Source organism: Phasianus colchicus, chromosome 10 (genome assembly GCF_987193195.1).
Source record: "Phasianus colchicus chromosome 10, bPhaCol1.hap1.1, whole genome shotgun sequence".
Classification (NCBI taxonomy): Eukaryota; Metazoa; Chordata; class Aves; order Galliformes; family Phasianidae; genus Phasianus; species Phasianus colchicus.
In genome coordinates this window covers 5,732,623-5,756,146 of record NC_143445.1, presented here as the reverse complement: position 1 = coordinate 5,756,146, position 23,524 = coordinate 5,732,623, and the positions used below count along the sequence as shown (strand labels likewise).

At 46.5% G+C, this 23,524-nt stretch overlaps 2 protein-coding genes across 7 annotated transcripts in view; one reads left to right on the top strand and one right to left on the bottom strand.

The window, feature by feature from the left end:
* Positions 1-7,301, top strand: part of HDLBP (high density lipoprotein binding protein) — a 35,404-nt gene extending 28,103 nt beyond the window's left edge. For all 3 annotated transcript variants that reach the window (XM_031596476.2, XM_031596477.2, XM_031596479.2), the window contains exons 23-28: positions 596-730; positions 1,313-1,456; positions 1,631-1,816; positions 3,504-3,620; positions 4,046-4,174; positions 4,845-7,301. In XM_031596476.2, the coding sequence (XP_031452336.1) occupies positions 596-730; positions 1,313-1,456; positions 1,631-1,816; positions 3,504-3,620; positions 4,046-4,174; positions 4,845-4,931 (798 nt within the window). In that variant the 3' untranslated portion in view covers positions 4,932-7,301. The remainder of the gene's footprint in view (positions 1-595; positions 731-1,312; positions 1,457-1,630; positions 1,817-3,503; positions 3,621-4,045; positions 4,175-4,844) is intronic.
* A 1,547-nt stretch (positions 7,302-8,848) lies between these two features.
* PPP1R7 (protein phosphatase 1 regulatory subunit 7) lies at positions 8,849-23,082 on the bottom strand. 4 transcript variants are annotated; one of them, XM_031596481.2, is made up of 11 exons: positions 22,973-23,081; positions 22,390-22,467; positions 22,103-22,222; positions 18,564-18,619; positions 17,887-17,952; positions 17,137-17,267; positions 16,142-16,304; positions 12,554-12,670; positions 11,645-11,749; positions 10,662-10,748; positions 8,849-9,235 (listed from the first exon to the last, which is right to left on the bottom strand). In XM_031596481.2, the coding sequence occupies exons 2-11, from the start codon at positions 22,430-22,432 to the stop codon at positions 9,059-9,061; spliced, it is 1,065 nt and encodes a 354-aa protein (XP_031452341.1). In that variant the 5' UTR covers positions 22,433-22,467; positions 22,973-23,081; the 3' UTR covers positions 8,849-9,058. The 4 variants fall into 4 exon arrangements, with proteins under 4 accessions (XP_031452341.1, XP_031452343.1, XP_031452342.1 ...); XM_031596483.2 differs by having other exon boundaries at positions 22,118-22,222; XM_031596482.2 differs by lacking the exon at positions 22,390-22,467 and having other exon boundaries at positions 22,973-23,082.
* Positions 23,083-23,524: the final 442 nt, after the last annotated feature.

The following is a 23,524-nucleotide window of genomic DNA, read 5'->3' as shown; positions in this document are numbered from 1 at the left end:
GTAAGTAGTTGCTTTTCTTCCCAACTTCTCTGTCCTGGAAAACCTGCAGGTGACCATGTTTGTGGTGTTGGCAGTCAGCTGTGACATACTTAGGACTGCGCTGGCTTGACCACAGCTCTGTAATAAGGAAATGAGACCTGCATGATTTAATTCTGGGCTGAGAGGCTTGTTAGATTTTGCGGTGAAGCTCTATGATCGGTGTTGATGCTGTGAGTACTGAGTGACTTGGTGGGGCCTGTCAGGATTCCTTACCAGTGCAAGAGTAGTTTTTCCTCCTTGGCCACGGCTCTGCTTTGCCTGCCTGTTTGGGAGAATTCCCTCAAAGCCCACAGAGTCTGTGGACCTCTTGCTTTCAGGTGTGATGCAAGTTGGCTGCAAACAGCACTGTTGAACATATATTTGTTTCCTAGCCTGTCCAGGGTGACACAGAAACTACTAGGGGCTGAAGTCCTGCAGCAGAGCAAATCTGATGTTGGTAGTGGCTGAAGAAACAGGGTTCAGGCTGAGTGGGAGCTGTGCTTGGTGGTAGAGGAGATCAGCAAGAAGCCAATGTAAAGTAAACAGTGGTACAAAATGGAAATCATATGTTGCTCAGGTGAACATCCAGGTCCCTGCTCCTGAGCTGCAGTCAGATATCATCACCATCACTGGGCTGGCTGCCAACCTGGACCGTGCCAAGGCTGGGCTGCTGGAAAGAGTGAAGGAGCTGCAGGCTGAACAAGAGGATCGGGTAAGGCCTGTGCCTGTCCTTCCTTCCAGCCAAACCTTCAGCTGGAACCTCTAGCTCAACACTAGACTGTGCCTTCCTTCCACCCGGCCTCTGAGTGTTTCCTTCAGAAGCTGTACAACCTCTTGGAACCTCTGTCCATTTAATAGCACCATTAGCTTCTCTGCAAGTCTGGGGAACTCAGAGTGGCTTATCCAAATATAATATTAACTGACAGGAGAATCACTGCCCAGGACTCTCACCGTCATGTCTCATTGAGATGCTGGAGGACACAACCCCTTGCTGCGAGCACTGAGTCTGTACTCTGTAGTGAATTCCTATCCCAGCTCTGAATAAGTAGATGAGAGATGAGTTGGATGGTAGTTTGTTACTTGCAGATGCCTGCTAAATGTGGCAAAAGCACAAGGCCCCAGTAGGTGAATGTCTTTGGTCTTCTGTAGCCGTTTACACTTGGGCAGGACCACGCAGAATCTGTCCCATGCATCTCGGAAGTAAGAAGGAAATGCTGGGACTTGAATGGATATCACTGAATCAGCCATGGTGCATTCTCTGCTGTTGTGCCTCACTTTGCTTCTCTTGTTCCAGGCCTTGCGAAGCTTCAAGCTGACAGTCACTGTTGATCCCAAGTACCACCCCAAAATCATTGGGCGGAAGGGAGCAGTGATCACCCAGATACGCACAGAGCATGAGGTCAACATCCAGTTCCCTGATAAAGATGATGAAAGCCAGGTGAGAGAGCAGAGGATGCACAGAGAGCACTGCTGGTTGTCTGTGAGCATAGGAAGCAGCACAGCATCTTCTCTAGGGCTCTGATTTCTCTCTGTTACTGTTGCATAAAGTGGAGGGTAAAAAGAAGCAGCCTGGAGATCTGCTTGGTTATTCACACGTTTCCCTATATCACAGGCACAGGACCAGATCACCATCACTGGCTATGAGAAGAATGCTGAGGCTGCCCGGGATGCCATCATGAAGATTGTTGGTGAGCTGGAGCAGATGGTCTCTGAGGATGTGACTCTGGACCATCGTGTTCACGCACGCATCATTGGTGCACGTGGCAAAGCCATCCGCAAAATCATGGATGAGTTTAAGGTGAGGAGGTGATGCAGCACAGGTGGGGAAGTCCTGGCTGGAGCTGGTTACTCCTGTGCTAAGGGAGCAGTTTGGTAGGAGAGTCTGAATTCAGGACTGTCAGGCTCAAATCTTGTGATTCTTTTGTCTCGTGCGTGTGGAGCACTTCCGGCTGGGACAGACACAAAGAAAAGCCAGTGCTTTTCTGCTCTCCTTAAGCTGTCACCTCAAACGTGGAAGCAGAGTCACTGCGCCAGCTGAGCTACCTGGAAGTGCACACAGACATGAGCTCAAACATTTCTTCATGACCTGAGCTGCAAGTCACCCTTCTTCCAGGAGCCAGGCAGGGAGCAGGCTCAGCTGGTATCATCTTGCTTGAACGTGGTCATGAGAAGAACCTGGAAATGCTTCTTTTCTGCTCTCAGCCTTGCAAACAGCACTGAGCTCTGTCCTTCTGTGAAGCACTTCTAGTAGTAGATTTCTTTTAGGGGTCCTAGATGATCTTTAGAAGGGAGAGGTGGTTGTGTGAGCTGCTCCAGGTACTGGAAATGGACAGTAAACTGATATTGGGGATCTCTGGGAGGGGACTGCACCCAGACCTTCTTAGCTCAAAGAGATTCTCTACGTTTTTTTGCTTGCTTCAACCATTGATTCCCCTTACTTGAAGATACCCAAAGACACTTCTAAGGGATGCAGATTTGCCTGCTAAAAGACTGTCACAGTCAGTGAAGGGAAGGGCAGGGGTCAGCATCCTTGACAGTACATGGCAGTAGTAAGTGCTTTACTGAAGGGGCAGTTAATGAATGTGTGTCCAGGGTGATGAGATTTTGGAGGCTTGCATCTTGGTTGGTCTTAGCTGTTGAAACAAGCTTTTTGGTTCACAAATGAGCAGCCTTTGGTTTTGGTCTTATCTTGTATGGTTTCCCTGCAGCCATCTGAAAGACAAGCTGTAAGAGAGCTCAGTGGCTACGTATGGGCAGCACTAAGCCAGCTATAAAATGATTGCTAGCCAGGATTATCCATGTGGGAGACAGAAGGCTTACTGTGCCTCATGATGATGATGGTGCAGAATGAAGATGCTGTGGAATTGCAGCCCTCCTTTGCTGCTGCCACAAACTTTGCACAGAGAATCACAGATAGGTTTGGGCTGAAAGGGACTTAAAGACTACCTGGTTTCAACCCCCTGCTATGGATAGGGACATCTCCATCTAGACCAGGTTGCTCAAAGGCCCATTTAACTTAGCCTTGTACACTTCACAGTTCACACCACAGATTGAAGCATTCACAACTTCTTTGGCAACCCATTCCAGTGCCTCACCACTCTCATAATAAACATTTTTTTCCTCATATCTCATCTAAACCTCCCCTCTTTTCATTTAAAGCTGTTCCCCCTTGCCACATCACTAACATTCCCTGACAAAGGGCCCCTCTCCTGACTTTCTGTAGGCTCTCTTTAAGTACTGGAAGGCTGCAGTGATGTCTCCTCAGAGTCTTGCTTTCTCCAGGATTAGCAACCCCAGCTCCTCCAGCCATTCTCCATAGCAGAGGTGCTCTTGCCTGCTGAGCATTTTCGTGGCTTCCTCTGGATCCACTCCAGCAGGTCCATGTCCTTATGTTGGGACCCAGAGCTGAATGCAGTGCAGTAGGGAGTAGGCTGTAGCTCTTCAGTTGTGCAGGTCTAAGTCCTGTCCTGTTCCTTGTGTTGCAGGTGGATATTCGCTTTCCCCAGAGTGGAGCTCCTGACCCCAACTGCGTGACTGTGACAGGACTCCCTGAGAATGTGGAAGAAGCTATTGATCACATCCTGAACTTGGAGGAAGAATATGTAAGTATTCAGCATATCTGTATGGGGGCTTAGCAAGGATTTGCTTAACCACAGAGCTGAATGTCTGAGGTATCTCCGTGAGATATTTTCTACCGCAGCGTCGGAGAACTTGATCCTCACCTGCAGCTGTCTCTCAGACCATAGGCTGCAAGGACTGGCCCCACTGTCCAGGAAAGGGCAGTGAATAAGTATGCTGGGATGCTACCAGCATGTGCATGTGCTTGCCTTGCTGCAGCTTGCATCAGTTAGAATCTAGTAGTTGGTGGTCATCACACCAGTAGAGAAACATTGTGTTCAGTCATTGTGGAACAGGCTGGTGACATCAGACAGGTTGCAGCAAGATGTGGGATAGTTTGGGTGTGGGGATTACAGCAGTTTGAAGAACGGTTAAGATCCATCCTCCTAACTGAGCCTTTTGACTGCAGCTTGCAGATGTGGTGGACAATGAGGCAATGCAAGTGTATATGAAGCCCTCTTCCCATGAAGAGTCCAAGGCCCCATCCAAGGGCTTCGTGGTGAGAGATGCCCCCTGGGCCACTGTCAACAATGAAAAGGTGAGTGAGTGCTGCTTCTGCTGCAGGGGCACAGAGAGTGTGGCTGACTGTCATCTGCCCCCCCATTTCAGGCCTTGGTGGTGGAAAAAGCAAAAGGGGCCATCCTGCTCTTTATGATTTATACAGGCTCTAGCTTCCATAGCACCCCTGTCTCCTTCCAAATGTTTTGTCTGCACTGAATGTTCCACTGTAAGATACAGCAAAACTGTTGGGGGATGGAGAACCCTTATCTGAAAGTGTTCCATTAGGTCATGTGTTTTTTAGAGGTTAACGAGGTGCCCTGGCACCTCTGACTTGTGGGCAGGGCACAAAACTAGTTCAGTGTTTGCAGCTGTGTTCTTGCTGGGAGCAATGTATCAGGACACATGGTTGCTCTGTCCTCAGCTGCCCTGGTGTCCTGTCCTGCTGCAGGACTGTCCTGACCCTGCTCCAGTGACCAAGTTATTGAGGTTGGGCTCGTGGATCCCCTGATCCACCTGCTGTTTCCTTGTCTGCACCCTCCTCAGTGCCATCTCTAGAGGCTCAGCTGTCTGTCCTGGGCACCCAAAGGACATCATGATTGTGCTCAGCCCTCACCCACAGGACATCAGAAAAGCTGCTTAGCTGAGGGGCACTGTACAGGTTTGCAGCAAGGCAGGAGCTTAACTTGTTCCCTTTTTGTTTGCTCTAGGCCCCTGATATGAGCAGTTCTGAAGACTTCCCCAGCTTTGGGGCTCAAGTTGCCCCCAAGACTCTTCCCTGGGGACCCAAACGATAATGACCTGGAAGCAGAACCATCTCCTCCAGCCCGCTGACCTGACACTAACCTGCCACAAATACTTCCTGTCTGAAATCTGACCCAGCGGCTGGAGCACAAGTCAATTGCCCCATGAGGTCTCCTAATGGTGTCTGGAGTGCTAGACCCCATCCTGCTCCCCTCAGCTATCACCACAGCTAGGACCCATTCTCATCTCTTGATGGATCTACTTTCCTTCTTTGGAACAAGATTTCCACTCAAATTCAAACACTAAGTGTGTGTATTTTTGTTAGAAACTTCATAATTGACTTAAAGTGACTAAGATTTACAGCTTCCCAAATGCTAGCAGAAAAAAAATCGGCTCTCTTGAGCACGTCTTACTAGGCATTCTTGCCTTCATTAGGAGACCTCCTTTACTGTGGCTAGGAATCTACTTCCTGTCTCATGACCTCAGGAAATAAATTTCCTTGACTTTCTAAAGCCAAAACGTTTGCCCTCTTTCCTTTGTGTTTATCCCAGGCCTTACCTTACCTTTGTAGAGTGCAATCAACTTTTTTTTTTTTTCCTTTGAACTGCCAAAAATTCATTTAATGCTGATAGCTGACTGTGGGGAGAGCTTAAAATAATCTAAAAGGTCAGAAATTTAATTTTTAAAGGAACAAAACCTTCAGTAGGCTGTAAAGGCAGCAGAGATGGAAGGGACCAGAACAACATATGGCTGCCCTGGTCAGGTAAGAGTGCGTTGCCAGCGCACCTCTGCACCACACCAAGCACAGCCCCAGCCTGCACGCTCCATGAGTCTTCCAGCGCGCGATGGCAGATCCTGCTCCTAGTTCCCAGCACTTCCTTATTCACCCTTCCCAAAAGCCACGTGGGCAGTCAGACAAGCCAGCACGTGACAGCGTTACTGGATGGGACAGATTTTGGTTTGGCTGAGGTTGCTGTGATGGCGTGGCCCAGGAGAAGCTGGTGGGAAGCAGAGCCCTGAGGAGCTGTAGTCCCCTGCAAGCACTGCAGCATCTAGGTGTGAGGGGCAGGGACACCATTTACTATTGCCTTCTTTCTACCTCAAAAGTCAGTATGATGGTGGTCTCTCAGCGTAGGTGGGCGAGCAGCTGCTTCAGCTCTCACCCTGGCATCCAGAGCAGAACCCTGGAGGAAACCAAGAGGAGCATTTTGAGCAGCTGTGTGAGCTCCTCTGGAGGGAAGCAAAGTGCTCCCAGGCATATGCAGGCTGTGGGACCATAGGATTTCCCTGAGCCTCAGGACCGTAGCCCCAGCCTTGCAGCAGCCTGCAGAGATTGGGAGCCAGGCTTCTGCTCTGGTAGAAGAGGGGAACTGAAGGCGATGGGGCTGACAGTGTGGTGCGTCAAGCCCTCCCTGAGGCCTCCATTGTATGGGCTGGAGAGGGTGATCCATGCTCTATCCTCTGGGCTGCTTGTGCCTAGGCCCTGCCCTGGCTTGCTGTAAAAGGCCGTGTCTGAGCTCCTCCAGCCAGTAAGAGGAAAACCACATCTATGAAGAGGGAGGCAGGGGACGCTGGGGCCCTGTGTTCCCTCCTTCCCCTGCCTCAGTCCTACAGAAGTTTATAGTTTGAGCCATCCTTCTATCCCAGCTGCTTCAGCTCTTTGACAAGCAGGAGTCCCTAGCCTCCCTTCTCTAGTGCTGCTTATGGGGCAAAGGCCTGAATTCTGGCAGGCTGGGCCCAACATGCTTGCCTTTTCCAGCACTCTGCTCTGTCTGACAGGCCTGACATGCCAATGCTTCTCCTTCCCATGACAGCTCTCCTTGGAAGAGGCTGCTATGCAGAAGTTGCACCAAAACCTCTTAGTGCTCTCTGTAAGTTTGAGAAGTGACTGAAGCAGGCCACATCCCTTTGCAGGGCACCTACCTGCCCCTGAAGGACGGGGTGGCTTTGTATCCACCCAGGAGATGGCAAACAGGGTGGGTCAGGCAGAACTAGGGTAACACCCTCCCACGTGTGTCTGTCAGGAAATGGTTATTACCCCGTAGCTTAGATCTGTCCTGTGTCACCAAGCCTATCACCCCCTCGTCCTCTTTATACCCCCTGCCCTCAACAGTTGCACAGTTAGGCTTGAGTTACAGTTGGGGCACTGCCACCTGGGCTTGCCCCACAGCCCGACCCTCCACTCTAAAGAAGGTCATGAAGTGATTGTACCTAGTACTGTCCCCCACCACCCTCCTTCCGCAGCAGACTGTGGCATGTGTCCATTTCCTCTCTGACGTCTTCCATATTGTATGTTTCCATAGCAATGATCCCTTGGCCTTAACTTTGGAATTTGGAGACTATATGCAAACATGTAAAAAGGCTCATGAGTATGGATGACACTGGAATTTTATAAATTCTAAAATAAAACCTGAAACAGCTCAGAGTGTCACGGATGTTATTTCTACTGGTGGGTTGAGATCCAGAGCAACCCCTGCTTGGCTGGGCTCAGCCTGCTGTGAGGAGCTCCAGCTTGCCTGTGCTGAGCCAGGACAAGCTCAGTGAGCGTTGCCTCTAGGGGAGCTGAGAGCAAAGCATGAGAGCATTTCACCCTGACCTCTGTCAACTTAGGAATGTTGGGCACCAGGCAGATGACCACATGCCTGATAAAACCTCATGCTGGCAGCAAGAGGGGACACAGGGTCAGCACATCCCCACCCAGTACCCATGCCCCATCCCTCCTGGCAGGGCCCAGTGGCCATTACCTGACATACGATGAGGAAGCCCAAGCATACAGCCAGCAGATACCAGTAGGTCAAAGTTAGGTTGCCATCCCTGTCTCTGAATGCCCTGTACCTGTGGGAGCCACACACAGCTGTCACTGCACCTGCCCACTCCATGGCTGGCATTGTCACTCTGTGTCACCATGGGATGTCAGCACAGCAGCAGATAAGCCCAGTCGCAGGGTGCACAGTCTCAGCTGTCTCCCCACAGTGGTGACATTTCCTCCTCTGATTCCCCAGCTGGAGAGCTTTTGCAGCCCCAAAGCTCACACAAAGCATTAAATCAAGGGGTGGGAGAGTCACAGAATCACTGCTGGTCCTGTGCTGCCTGTCCAGCCCCAGCCCACAGGCATGTAGTGGGCAAACCCCAGGATAAGCAGGGCCCTGTGGAAGCTCAGGGTAGCAGGTGGGCAATCTGGACCCAGCTGAACTGAAATGCATGCTGAGGAGGTGGCATTGACTGCAGAAAGCAAATAAGGAGCCCAAGCAAACAGCCAGCTGAGGCAGAAGGGCCCCACCTGCAAGCAGCATTGCTATGCTGGACAAAGTCCCACAGTGCATAGGCTGAAGTGAAGGCACACAGGCTGCTGTTGTGGACGTACTTGTTGTATACACAGGGTAAGAAATTTGAGGTGAAGGCCATGAGGAAGGTCTGGGCCTAGACCCTTCTCCTCTCTGGTGGAATACACAGCCCATTATCTTACCTCTTAACTCCTCCAGTCCCCAGCTTGGTCTACAGCTCAGCATTTAACATGGATGCCATACTAGCAGTGCCTCCAGTGGTAGCTCCATCCAGGTGCACACATCCTCACACAGCTTCTGCAACTCAAGCTATCTCTTCTCAGTCAACTATAGCAAACCTGCAACTGTGCCTCAAAAAAAAAAACAAAAAAAAAAACAACCAACATTGCTATGAAAGTCTTCCAGCTCTCCTTCCCCCTCTGGTTTTACTAACAAATATTTAGCAAAAACTCAACTCTGATACCTGGATGAGTATTTTTATTCTACTCTCCTCCATGTCAACACTGTCACTGCCTTCCCACATTTTTACAGACCACCTTTAAGTCTGGATCAGGAGCAGGGATGTTTGCAAGCATATCACAAACCTGAAGGTGTGTCACCAAGCAGCTCCAAGTAGAAACGCTCCAGTCTGTTGCAAACACTTGCTGCCAAACCTCCCGGGCAAATAAGATACAAGCACAAGGAAGTCTCTTATGTTAAGATTTAATAATAATAATAATAACAACATTTCAAAAACAATGAGTGCATTGTACACAAGATCTGGTAGTCAGTGCTTTTTGTTGACTATTTGCTCTGAGAGTGTCAGTGTACTGAAGACCTGGGGAGTGGTAAGTGGATAAAAAACCCAGCTGGGACATTTCTCCAAGGAGGGCAGGAGAGAAAGGGCAGCGGGAGGTTCAGAACCGAACAAACGTGGCATCGATCTGCCGGACAGATGGGAGGGCCAACATGATTTTGCGTCGGTACTGGGGATCCTTCTGCAAAGGGTTTCGTTCCAGGTACACAGTTTCCAAATTGTTGGCTCCTTTCAGCTCATCCAGGTCACTCCAGCTCTCAACGAGATTATCATTCATCTGCAGAGCACACACATGCACACGCACATCAATACTTCCAGTATCAGGAACCACACCAATGCTGCTCAAGAGGATCATCACCCAGTAGCTGTAACTGTACCATCTTCATGCATCAGTAGGAAGTCCCTGTCTACCTGGTCCTTCTCCCAGGAGATTAAAAAGTAACTATTAATGAATTGGTTCTGGCCTCCCTCAGCAACTGTTCTTTTTTAACAGTGCTGAAGTGGAGGGGGGAAAAGCCAGAAGAGCATTTTCCATTTCCAGGTAGGGAAAGGAGCTGGACAAAGCCAGGAGATCCTGGCCAATGCTCTGTCTGGCAGAGGACTCTTAAAATACTATGTTTTTGCAAGGAAAGCCCAGTGAGGTTAGGATCTTGCCTTTGCTTCCTGTAAAAGGAACTGAAACAGCTGTGTAGTGCCTTCTATAAGCAGAGCAACCACAAACAGGAGCACCGGAGGAAATTGCAAAGGATGCCAAGAGGTCACACACTGACCATACTGTACAGTCTCAATTCTAACATGAGATCTTTTGAACAGGCTTCTCAGCTCCTGTTACTTAAGGAGTTCCTTACAGAATAAATACCACCAGGTAACACCACTGGCAGTTGGCTAAGCTACTCTAAGAAAGATGGTCTACGTAGCCTGGACAGTAGGGTCTGCAGCTTGATTCCATTTGCAACCACTTTTCCATCCTCTCTCTCAGCCTCTGCTCAGAAGTTTATATAACTGAACTCCAAACAACAGGCATAAGGCAGCATAACATTCAGCTCTAACAAAGGAAAGGAGCTAGAGCACGTGTTAATTCATGAATACCTGCTGCTTTTCCCTAAGACATGAACAGATTTGTATGTAGGTCCCCGAAGTGGCAGAGTACTGATATATCAGGTGGAAAAAGTCTCTGCATATATCCTTAGCAGACTTATGAATGGTAAAGGACCTGCCACCTAGGGTGTCACAAAGGTAACAGGAACAATCCTGAACAATTATCTGCCTCCTAGAAGTGGAAGTAAACCAGAGACAGTTCCATTTGTTTCATATTTGTAACACAACCATATCAAGTCTATTCTAAACAGAGGCTGTGATCCAGTGCAGCGGTGACACGGTATCAGCTTCTCTCATTACACAGTCATGCTGACTTAAAGAAAGATGAGATTTGCAAAAATAGGACACAGTAAGGCTGTTTCATAACCACCACAAGCGTGAAGGCAGGGCCTATATTCTAGATAGAGACAGACTTGTTACCACTAACCAAAGCCCTGCCAAAATCTTCATAGGCTCAAGTCCTTCCCAAGGGGAAACCATCACACTGTACCCTCCTAAGGTGGTTCAACAAGATGAGAAGCATTCCAAGAGCTGCCCTAAGAACAGCTGTGGACATTCACCACTTCTCCCCATCAGAGGCCTTTTTCTCTGTGTACAGCACTTACCCAGAACTCCTGCAGTTCTGTTAGGTGACTGATATTTTCGATCTTCTTGATTCTATTGGATGCAATGTCCAGCATTGTGAGTTTATTCTAGACAAGCAAACAAAAACGTTACACTAGATTTCCTTTCATCTTCTGTCTCTCAGGCCCAGAGATAAAAATCATTAGAAGCAGTGACATGTTATTACCAGCTGTCCTACAATGAGAACTCCTATATACATTTAGCAAGACTGCTTTTAACGAAGCCAGGTTACTGACCTCCCAGAAGCCATGCAGCAAAAATGAAAGCAATTACTTGCTGGATGGCAACTGTCAGTTGAAGGCTCCTAGAAAGTAAGTTTTCTCTCTCCACAGTACATTAAGAATAGGAACCCATTAACATTTGGATCAGAAGCATCCTCCTAGGCAGAGTTGAACACTTTTTGCAGCAGAAAGTTCAAAAGCTTTAGAGGTAGTTTTCTGCCCTGCACACAACCAAGTTCCTGATTTCTCTGCTCCCCTACAATGCCATCTGCTGTTGCGTGAGAATCAAAATGCTACAGACTTCTGTGAAATCAATCCTATCTAGAATTAGTGTCAGGAAGGCAAGCCACATGCCACAGCTTGTCCCTCTCACTCCCAGCTCCACTTGTCCTACCCATAAAGACTCACAGTTATCTACAAACTGCTGTCTGGAATGCTACATCAGAGCCAGCCAGCAGTGGCCATCAATCATTTCACTGCTGAAGACCTGCTAAGCTGCTGCATGAACCACATGCTTCAAATGCTCCCCTCTACAATCAAGAAATCAACTTACTCCAGATCCAGAGGGGCTTTGTGCATGTAAGGGATTTCAATGTAACTAATACTTGGATTTTTATGGTCTTTTCAAGATATTCAAAACCCTTCATGTAATTAAAGCAGCTGAGGAACAAAAGATTCAGGAAAAGCCCACCCCCCTGGCAGGATGCTGAAGGCAGCAGTTCTGACACACTTATGCTGCTCACATTGTTCTCCAGTCCCTCGATGACTTCGATGCCATTGTTGCTGAGGTACAACTCACGCAAGTTCACTAAGCTCTGCAGCCCCTCAATCTTGGTCAGACGGTTACTCTGAAAGCATAACAACAGTTTAAGATCAGTCTGAACAACTCAAAATGCAAGCGAGTCATAGGAGATAAAGCATTGGAAGGGGAAATTGCCTGTCTGGGTGATCATCAATGCCACGTGCTAGATTTTAAAGGCCTGTAGCACCATACCTAAGGAAGCAAAGTCTCCAGAGGAAGCAAAGTCCCCAAATTCAGGAGAGTCAGACCCTGACCTCCCCATTAGAAGCAGCAGTTTCCTACTTGGTCTCTTCAGAAACATGATGATACATCAATAGCATTCATTCTGTAGGTCTTTTTAGCAGAATAACCCTAAGTGAAGTTACAGGATTTCAGTTCTGATATACTCTGCTACATACAGTTCTGTACATCCTATAGATTAAGATGCCTACATGTACTGTAATGTGTAGAAAGTACGACTTCCTCAGGAACTGTTTGCCTAGCTTGTTCCAGACTGCATGAACTTTGTCAGATGGTATTTATTCCACCCATTAAAAAGCTGGAAGCTTCCAGTAGCTCATTAAGGGCAGGTTTCATTTAGCACAGGCTTGTCATTCACTTTTCTTCCCTGTTCAGGCAGAAAGCAGTGACACTGAGCTCGCTGTCAATAAAAGGACTTCTCTGGCATTACTCATTTGATGTTACTGCAAAAGTGACAAGCTGTATTTCAGGAAGTTGGGCTTCACATTCATTTCACTCTTCTACTATGGCAGTTTGACCCAAACACCAAAGATTCCAAAGATCTCATTGTAAGGCTGGTTCACATCACCAAGGGTGTTTCAAACACAACAGGACAGAGCAGGATCAATACCTGTATACTGAGCACGGTCAGGTTTGTCAGCGCATCCAAGTTCTGGAGCTTGGTGATTTTATTCTTTCCAAGGAACAGACTGTCGAGATTAGCCAGGGCGTCGATGTTTTCAATGGCCTGCAAGAAGACCAAAGCAGACAGCATTGCTGTGATGCAGAACTCCAACCTGCAGATACACTTAGCACCACTGTATAGCCTTGACCCGTGCAGCAGTTCCCCTTCTGTGAAGAACAAGCCTGCCAACTCCACAACACAAAGTGTGCGGGCTGGGCCTCCCTCAGGACCCAAGAGCAAAGTGCAGGGCTTTGTGCAGGGACAGCAAACCTCAGCCTGTGAGAGCTGGCCCACAGCATTGCTAGCTGCTGGCTTCAGCAGGGGTCACATCACTTTCTCCTGGCTGTAGCCCCAGTGTCCAGGCAGGATCAGAGAACGGACAGGCTCTGTAACACTGAAAAGGACATTCCCTGGGCCACAAGGTGTACACCCAGGGCAGGATTCAAGGATTCAAATTCACTCATTTGTGAATCTAGAGTATCTGTCACTGGTGAATGGAAAAAGAAGCTGGAGGAGAAAAAATAATTCCCAAATTCAGTACTAGCCATCAGTGATGAAAGCAGTCAGAGGCAAGCTGCCCAGCTCCTCTGCTCATCGGTTTCTCTGCCATAAGCAAGGTTAATTGTCTCCTGGGTGTATCTAGATGCCATAAGCTGTTAGCACATTTAACTTCTGTCTGTATATTCACACTGCTGGCAGCACATGCCAATTTAAACAACGTACACAAATATATACACTACTGACACAGCAGACACACTACATCAATTCAAATGCTGAGCTCAGCTTTTAGTGGAAGAGAACATCTCTGTGAGGCACCAAGACGAACCATACTCTTTATTTACAAAAAATAAAATTAAAAAATGGGTGCACCAGAAAGCATCAACAGAAGACTGAAAAAAGACAGGGCAAGAAAAGGGATAAAATATAGGTTTAGGAAGGGTTCCTGTGAACAGGAGGAAATTTTTTTAAAAAAATCCTTTTTTCTTTGCAAGGGAAAAGCTACAAAAATACAAAATAGAAGCAGGTACTGCTAAAAACAAATTTTAAAAACAGATTTCAGCTCACAGGAAAGCAGCAGTATGGATATGGATACACAGCTGTGCATCTGTGCTCAAGTACTTCGTGACATGCCAGCTTTCAGAACCCTTTCTGCCAGGCAGGGACAGAGCCCAGCAGTGCTGGTGAGACAGGACATCACATCCCAGCACCATTCAGACTTCTGTGTGCACTTGTGGGCAAGGGAAGGCAGAGGGGAATGGACACATGCACACAGTGTATTATAGGTATGCTCTGGGAAGGAAAGAAGCTTTTTTATCTCTATCCCAGAATTGCCAATAGATTCAACATAAGCTGTTTATCAGCTCATATTTGGACTCACCCTCCTTCTAAGCCTGTGGACTTACCCCTGTTTTGGCCTTGCAAGAAAATAATAGATTTGTTTCTCAGTGGTAGCTCCCCCAGCCCTGAGGAGGAAATACTTGTGACTCTGAGGGTACTGAGAAGAAATAATCAGAAAGAAAAAAAAAAAAGCTACTTAAAGCTATAAAAAAAGCCACATTTAAGTATGAAACAGGCATGAGGAAAAAAAGCTAGGGAACAAATGAAGTGCTTGCCTTGTAGTTGCCTCAGTCCAACTTTGGAAAGAAAAGCATGAAAATGGGTCAGCTCAGGCATGAAATTGTTTCCCCACCATTCATATAAGAAGGACAGAACTACAAGTGTTTTCTAAGTCACGCCAGACCCCAGGTTAAGTGCACACCAAGAAGTGAAGAGTTTTGCAGCAAATGACTAACACAGCACTACTGCAGAAACTTTAATGCTCAGGGGATGAACGTAGCAGGCATCCCAGACCCAGAGACACTGCCTGACCTGCCTGCTCATAGCTTCTTACAGATACACCCACCTATGAAGCACGTAGCCAGGCCGCCCTGCCAGCAGGAAACTACCAGAAAAACTCTGGTTTCCCCAGGTGAGATGCATTTTTTTTCATGCCTAGACACAGGTTTCTCACTCCAATAAAGCAATGAGCAGCATAGAGCATTGCTTTTCAAAGAAGCCAGAAAAGAATTAACAGATAAAAAGAAAAGATGCTAAAAATAAGATAGTGATACAGTGATATCATTGTTTTGGTTTTTACCATGCACAGTGGTAATGCCTCAGCACTGCAAAAAAATATACATAAAACAGTTCAAGCTGGTCATTCAAAATATATTCTCCAGCTTCTCCAACACCGATGGCAATACACCACCCAAACATCAGTACAGAAGCCCAGCTGGTTTGGTTTTTATTCTTATTTGCACTGAGTAATGATGCTGAGAAATGAGATGGAATAGTTTTCTTCAACCCAGCTTTGGAAACACAAGGACTGGTGCCCCTAAAGCCTATTATGCTTCTGAATACAAGAAGTACACTTTTAAAATAAATCACATTCCCCAGCCTATGCAAACCAATAATGCTCCTCACCACTCATCTGGCTGATGCTCTCCCACTCAGGATTTATTCCCCCTAAGTAACTTTCTAAAGTAACAATTCCTTCAGACAGAAGAGTCACTTCATTTCAGCTTTTGGAGAAAAAGGAGTTTTTCCAGTTCATAAAAGCAGCAAACATTTCTGCCTTCAAAGGCTGTTCGTAATTGCTTGAGTTTCCTTCTTTTCTAGAAAGGAGATGTGCTTCCACAACACTTAAAATATGAAAAATATATATTTCCCTAATTTGTTCATTCAACATAACAAAGAGTTTCTCAGCATCTGCAACTGGGCAATGTTGTTTTATACAATTTCCAGATTGGAATGCACTCACTTCTTACAGCTAGTTTATAAAGTGTATATATAATTGAAAAAGCTTGTAAAAAATTAATAGTTCACTTTGCACACAGCGAGTCTCTTGTGTTGCCTGCTTCATCCATTCTCTTACAACCTGGGCAAAATGCAGAAGCCTGCCTTATAGACAGCAGACATCACTCAGAACTGCCTCCCTTTAAGTGCAATCAAAATCACAAAATTGGAAAGGTTGCTAACTGACAAATCAGAAGAAGTAGTCAGCAATGGGCTATCAAGTTTTTGAGGCACTTCAGAGCAAAGCCTCAAGAAAACCTTTTTCTTGAGTGAGACAAATGTAGAGATTTATCAAATACACATATGAACCTGAAACTTCTATTAGAGTTCAGTTGGTTTGATGAAGTAGAACCAGACAGAGCATCAGCCATGAGGAAGGCAAAAGAAAACAATAGGTGGTAGTTCTGATAGGTTTGGCTCTCTATTGAGAGAGAACTGCCATCTGCAGAAGGCAGTACACAGAGAATGAGCTGAAGAGAAATTCCTCAGTTGAAGTTTAAAAGCCAGGCACTACACACATACATAATGGAAGGATCCAGCAGGTGCAGCAAACAAACAACTACACATTGAATGAATGGCTAGGACAAAAAAAACAGCAAAATCACAAGTCAAAGTCAACACAGAACACTTTGAAAATGGGCTAATCCCAAAAGCCAGAGCTCAAAACTCTCTAGCTAACATCTTGTACAGCAAGCCTACCCGAATTCGATTGGATCCCAACTCTAACATCTGTAACAGCTGCAAGTTGCTCAAATTCTCAATTTTGCTGATTTTGTTGTTGACGAGGAAGAGTTTTTTAAGTTGAGTAAGCTGATCTAGTCCTTCAATGTGTCGCAGAACATTAAACGAGATGTCCAGGATCCTGAGGTAAAACAAAACAAAGGGCTCTTCAGTCCAGGAGGCATGGAAGGTCCTGGCAGAGGCATTTGTGAACAATTGGTGAGCCTCACTATCTGCAGAAATCAAGTATTTTGTTAGACCATGAAGCTGGTGTCACAAGTGGCATTCCTTTAATCAGAAATAATGAATACAACTTGCAAAATACTTTCATAGCACGCCATGAGAAAACAAAGGTATGTCACATGCAAAAAGCACACTGTTTTGCCCAGCTGTGCAACTGCCACCATGGGGGGAAGCCAACTTTCAGCACTGTACAGTCCATAGGAAACGTACATCCCTACAAGCTCTGCCTCTCTAGGACAAGGTCTCCCTTAAACACGAAGCAGTTAGCAGTGCTGTAAGCATGTCACTGCTCCACAGTTCCAGAGGAAATGGTTGTGATCCACCTCCAGACTGATGAAGGATGAGTGCCAGAAACTGGGAATAGCACTTTGTCCCCAAGAGACTCACATCTCTAGACATTTTCTGCAGAAGTACAGATGTTATATGGAGCAGTCCCTATCAATACCAAGGGATGCCTGAGTGCTCCTGCACCTACATGGAAGCTGCAACCACCTACCATTCTTGCTGTTTTACACAGATGATGTTTTATTATCCTGGAGCTCACCTGGGACAGTGGAAATGAAAATGGTTTACTGCACAGTTAAATATCAACAGAGACCAGAAATCTTCCTTCACAGACAAGAGAATGATGAGAAGGCTCTGGGTGATTAAGACTGGAATAATTACAGCTCAGTAACTCAGCGAGTGACAATCCACCCACAGCCCAAACCTGGTGATTCCCCATGACTCACTCAAGATCCACAAGAGCCTCCAAGTTCTCAATCTTCCGAATCTGATTGTCGTACAGATCCAGCTCCCGCAAGGTCTGCAATTGCTCCAGGTTCTCAATGCGCTTCACCAAGTTCTGACGCAGACACAGAGTCTGGCAGGAAAACAGATATGAACAGCAGCACGTCATGCCTTTTGGCATACAAGCAGAAAGTGGGTTTTGTTTTGTAAAATACAATATTTTCCTGTTTTCTTCCATCTCTACAGAAGGAAAGCTTTTACCACGAACGCAGCCACCAGAACAGCGCCCCACAGAAGTCATGTAATCACCATCCTTGGAAACACTCAAGAGTTTCACTGGACAAGGCCTTAAGCCACATGCTCCAACTGGACCTGCTTTGAGCAGGAGTTTACTGGAAGCCTCCAGAAATCCTTTAAGGTTCCAGGGAGACCTCACTGTGGCCTTACAGAAGTAGAAGGGGGCTTACAAGCAGGAGAGGGACCAACTTTATAAATGGTCTAATAGTGATAAGACATAGACCTTTAAACTAGAAGAGAAGAAATTTAGGTTGGATGGACCTTCTTCAGACAAACTGTCAGAGTTTTATAATTTTTGGCTATTGGTATTCTACATCATAACATCATGTTGACAAGAACATAAGGTGAAATTGCTAGGATGGCAGCCAAAAAGACTCCTGCATTTGTTCTCTAGTAGGTCTGACATGCACAATCTCCAGCTCCAAATGATATTCTCTATTCTTTTGAGCTGTTACCTTTACTTTCTTGAGCACCTCGAACCCTTCAATCTTCCCAATTCGGAAATGATTCAGGTCAACATCCTGAGAGAGAAACAGAGGTCAGAGGGATTCAGCAATTGTTTCAAAATACTCTTTAAAGTTGAACCTAGTTATTTTCTTCTAAGAAAAATGACAGACTTACAGAAAGCACAGCCCATTAAAACTTCTCTTTCAAGAGCTCGTAAAAATTTGCTTTGGCAGATGATTTTACCAGCAATGGTGAAGCACATGGCCTAAGTTCATTAACTGCAAAGGCAGTACCTGTGAGAGGGCAAAAGCCTTCTCCTCAACGTGAGCTTGGTTTCACCAACTGGGGACTATTTCTTTTAGTAAATTCATAATTTTGCTGAGAAAGAGTTGTGCAGCTTAAACAAAGTACTGCACAAAATTCTCTTACCCACTTATTGCTTAACTGGAACACACTTTCTTTGCTTCTGTGTTTATTCTAAAACTCAAAATGATAAACAAAAGGTTTTGGACACTGATTAAGAGTAGAAACCTCTATGTCTAGCCTGAAGGCTCTGAACCAGTTTCAGAGAAGATAGGCTAGCCAGGACCTTCAGAAGAATGAGATCTTTTAGGTAGGTTTCAATACTTGCTTTCCCTTTCATCTTGCTATGTAAAGCCTGAAAGAACAAAACATCTTCCTTTACCTCAGCTTCTGGGTCCAGGCTAATTGTCTCCATGTCCACTGGTGTCTCTGCTTCTCCTGCAGCAGAAACAAATGTTATAGACTTCTGCTATCTGACAGTTAAAGACACGATTACAATGGCTAACATCCAGAGGGACAAAGGGAGCAAGCACCCTTCAAAACAAGTTACACACAAGATACACAGTTTGGATATTCTGCTGCAGTAAAAACACACTCACTTTCATCATGACAGCAAGTAACAAAACAAAGCTTTCTTACCAACACAACTCCAAATGAAAAAAGAGCAAATGAAAAAAGAGCAGCACCTTATCCAGCCTGCCTACCTGGCTGATGTGTAACACTGGCTTAAGATCGAACTTGGCAGGATTTCTTTTCTTTACACTTAGGGCAAGCATCCCTCTGAGGATGTACCCTCTAAGGAGTCAGTGCTCCTTGGATAACCTAACACATGGGTGCCAAGGAGGAACCTAAGTACACCTAAGCTGGCAGCTGGTAGTGCCAAGAATGACCAAGCATCTCCACAACCCCACCCTCCAGTCTTTATTTCACAAATATTGCCAGTATATGCCAGGCACACGCTCGCATGGACTTCCCTTCTTTTGTTTGAATAAGCTTAGTAATATGCTAGAAAACACTGTTTATCACACTGCATACATTTGCTTGGGAAATGCTTTTGTAGTTCTGGAAGGTAGCCCAGCATTTGCTGTACTTCCATCATAGCACAAGAGGGAGTGAAGTTTACTGGATACATTCATGCTGAATAATTCACACCCGATTCCCATTTGCAGAAGATGGTGTGCTGTTTGCATCAAACTCCAAAGGAAGTCTAATAAGGCTTTGCAAAACAGATACACAACATGCAACCCCTTTCCATTTTAAGCATATAAGCCCTCTGTGCAACCAAAAAACTGGAAGCATCTTTAATATCAGTCAAGTTTCAAAGGTTTTGGATTAACTGCTGCATTATAGTATGCAAGCCCATTCCATTAACACAATAATGAATTTTATTTCCCGAGCAGGGCCACAACATTCATACAAATGCCAAACATCCCCCAGTCCTTAATGAGTGCTTTTCCTACAAATGCTTGGCATCATCTGCAGTCAGGTAAGGATTAAGGGTACAAACATCACAATTGTTAATCCTGCCAAGCTGCAGGGTTTGATAGCTCCACAAAGTTATTTACCTCACTGTATTATGCCATGACAGGAAAGAGCCCTGTCTGAACTGACTTGTGGAAATCAAGATTTAAAGAGAGTCCTCTGTTCCTCATCTTTTAAGATTTTATATAGCATAAATTAGCAAGGAGCATAAATTACAGTTTGGGGATTGAAAATGAGCTGAGAAATTTGGTGACGTTGCATGGTGGTATAGAAATGCCACCAGAACTGACGAGCATAAATGTGCCTGTCAGCATTTTAGCACCAGGCAATACTTGAATTTCCATTTTTCTTCCAGATGAGAAGGGATGCACTTCAGCAGGGGAACAGATACACTTCCCAGCTGCTCCCATGACCACATCTCTTTAACCTATTTCTAGGGTGCAAAAATCTGCCAGCACAGGGCGCTCCAAGACAAACAGCCCAGCCGAACTTACAGCCACCAGGAACAGAGTCTGAGGTCAGAACAACAGTTATTTGAGACGTCTCATCAGAAAAAGACAAACTATTCCCCTTGGACTGAGTTGTACAAGCAGTAAGTTTCAGTGTTCAGTGATGGAAGCTGTCCTTTTGGGGCTTTAAAGGTGTCTAACAGTAAAGCTGGTGCACTCAGTTGATACTTTGGTCAAAAATGTTCCTCTGTCTCTGCCAGCTGAGAGGCTTCTCTGTCAAGCAGTGCATTTCCTCACAGCACACACAGCAGCTCACATGCTCCTGCAGTACACAATTTAGAATGCAGACAGTTTCTCAAGAGGGGAAAAAAAGAAATACATTGCTTTGCCACTAAAGTTACTTAAGAGAGGTTTGGTGTAACCCACGCCTGCAAGCTCTGCAAGTGTAGGAAGAAAGGATGCCACTCAGGAAGCCCGAGTTCTGCAGCACAGAGCAGCAGTTACTGTTACGTAAATCCACAGCACCACAACCATTTGAAGCCCAACTGCACCTTTTAACTGCACATGCATGAAAAGTATAATAAGTTATAAGATAAGTTATAAGATTTCACAGCAGCAGTGCTATTCCTCAGAGAATTAACTCAACGATAAATGTGAAACCTCAGCTGTGTGATCTCTATTTGTGAGCTTCAATGAAAAAAGGTGACAAAAAAATCCATGCTCCTTTCAGCTGAACACCTTAGTTTCCTTGCCAGCTCCTAACTCAAGTGCTCCAGTATTATTCCTCTTTTTGGTTCCTATTCTAGAAATAGTTGGTTGTTTGTTTTTCACATTAAGTAGCATCCAATGTAAATCAGACAATAAGTTGTTTTTTTCCTGCCCCCATTTGAAATAAAAGTATGTCATTCAAAGTCATTTCTCTCCTATTACAGCTCCCAAAGGGAAACAACATACAACACATAGCCTCAAATGCACAAGTAAATGACATCAGCTGAATGAATGCTCAAAACATTATGTGCATGCAAAGGAAAACTATCCCCGACTGATCTGTGTGCTTCAACTGATGGTGCACAGCTCGGGATCCCCACAGTTTGTGGGATGTGCTCTTAGACACACCACCATACATTTTTCAACTTACAGGTTTTTTTGTTTGTTTGATAGCTAACAATGATTTAAAATTTGCTGCAGAAAGCATTTTATTTCAGTTCCATTTCCAGGCCAATAATACCTACAGCAGGTCTATCAAAAGGATGTACTGCACCTTAAATTGTTAGCTATTGTTAAAAGTCCAGATGATACTGCAGTGTAGGTTCTTCAGGTATCGATTTGCTTTGACAAATTGCAAGCTACCATAAAACAAACATCTCCATTAAATAAGCACGGGCTCTAAAGCACCTGCTGAAATTTCTACCCAATGAGCTAAAACAAACTGCAAAAACAGCAGAGACATTTGGAAATCAAGGCAATTCAAACAGGTACAATTTTCATGCCTTAGAATTTTTAAACAAACAAACAAAAAATCCTGCAACAAAACAAACCACATCAACCTGCTTTCTTCAGTCTACATAGAAAAACTCCTCTTTGCCTTCCAAAGGGATCTGGCAATTTTTAAAGTTAAAAGCTATACGCAGTAGAGGAGTACGAAGAGCTGGTTTCGTTCATTTTTAATAAACACTTCCAGCATCTTTCTATAGAAAATGAGAACCCTTCCACAAAGAAGCATGAATCAAGCTCTTTTTGAATGTCGACATTTCAAGGAGAAGCATAGTTTCCACACACCAATAACTAAAAAAAGGATCTAACATCTGCAATTCCATGAAAGAAGGCAGCTTTACAATAGCAAGGACTATACTATTACTTAAAAAACTTTTCTCCAGGGCAGCTGTTATCTAACACTGAGACAAAACGTGGATACACAGAGAAATACAAAGGACTGACACAGGTGGGTGGCTCACACCTCCCTAAAGCCATCAATGAGGCGAGAAGGTACCTGGGGAGTTCTCACCATTCTGCTCATCTCTCAGGCTCTGCTGGCTGAGGTCTGTTACTAAGCGCACCGCTTGCTTCTTCCCTTCATCTTCTGACTCCTCTGATTCGATCCGCTTATCGACTGCAGGAGATAGAGAACAGCAGAGTTAGGCTGCTTCTGGCAGCACGCTGAGGGCAAAAAGCAGCAAGCAGATATCACAACCAGGACTCACAAATACCACTATGCAGTTAGTAGAAATCCTAAATTAACTAAATGAAAGGTTTAGTCTTAAATAAAAGGCCTCTTACCCCTTGTTTCTACTTTGATTTTGGATGCACTTTTTCCTCCCATCACATCTTCCTAAAACCAACAATCTGGGAAGAAGACTGGAGGAAAAAGGAAATTTCTTAGATCAATGAAGTGCAATTCCAAAGATTACGGAAATGGAAGGAGATCTACGATACTTAAAAACCTCTCAGAGGAAATAAAACCAGCATCACGTACGAGGGTACCAACGACACGAAGAAGAAGAGCCACAAAGGCACGGCTGGCTGCAGCCCGAGCGGCCGCCTGGGCACAGCGCGGCTCCCACACGAGGAAACCACACCGGGGGATTCTCCTTACATTCTCCTCACGTTTACGTCACGGCCGCCTCCGCAGCCCCGCTTCTGCCACCTCCCCCGCAAAGGCCGCGCCCCGCGCCCCTCAGGCCCCGCTCCCGGGATCACCACAGGGCTCGCCTCAGGCCGGACCCCAAGGGGCTGCCCGGCTAGGACGGCCCCGAGCCTATCGCACCCCTCCGGGGGCTCCCGATCGACGGGTAGCACCCCGGGGCCGCGCCGTTCCACACTCCGTGCCGACCCGACCCCGCCGGCCGCAGCGGGCTCTCACCCTCCATCATCTCCTGCTGCCCCTCTCCGCTCCCCGCCGCCATATTGCTTCTCCTCCCACCGCCCCCTTCCGGCAACCGCCTCAACGGCGGTCGCAGCCAATCAGAGCTCAGAGCCGGCGCCCAGCCGACAGCCAATCGCCTCCGCGGGTGTGAGCCTGAGGGGAGGGGGGGTAACGGTTGGGGCCGTCCGGCCCCAGTGCGCGGGCGGGGCCGTGCCCCGCGGCATTCTGGGAGTTGTAGTGCACCGCTGGCGGGACGGAGGCCTGCGGTGCCGTGCAAGCGCCGGGGCTGCTCCCTCGCGGCGGCGCCTCGGGCCCGGCGGTCCGCTTGCAGGCTCCTCCGTGGTTTGTCCCAGCTTTACGGGTCTGGAACCCCGGCACCATAACTTGCGTGGGAAGTGTCCGGGCCCTCGTACGCTTTCAGCCCTGGAAAGCGAGGATACGGAGCAGGGCGACCAGGATGCGGCTGTGGCTGGGAACGGGGAGGTGAGGGAGCCCCGCGTTCCTGAACGTTCCTGAACGTTGAATCGGTTTGGGCCCATCCCGCCCACC

Excerpts from the sequence above, each read along its gene's own strand:
- PPP1R7 (XM_031596482.2), bottom strand. The coding sequence starts at position 23,015 with ATGGCGGCGGGGAGCGGAGAGGGGCAGCAGGAGATGATGGAGG. Across the intron at positions 16,305-17,136 it reads GAGGCTCTTGTGGATCTTGA|GATCCTGGACATCTCGTTTA; the intron begins GTGAGTCATGGG and ends GTTTTACCTCAG. Across the intron at positions 10,749-11,644 it reads TCGAGGGACTGGAGAACAAT|AATAAACTCACAATGCTGGA; the intron begins GTGAGCAGCATA and ends TTGCTTGTCTAG.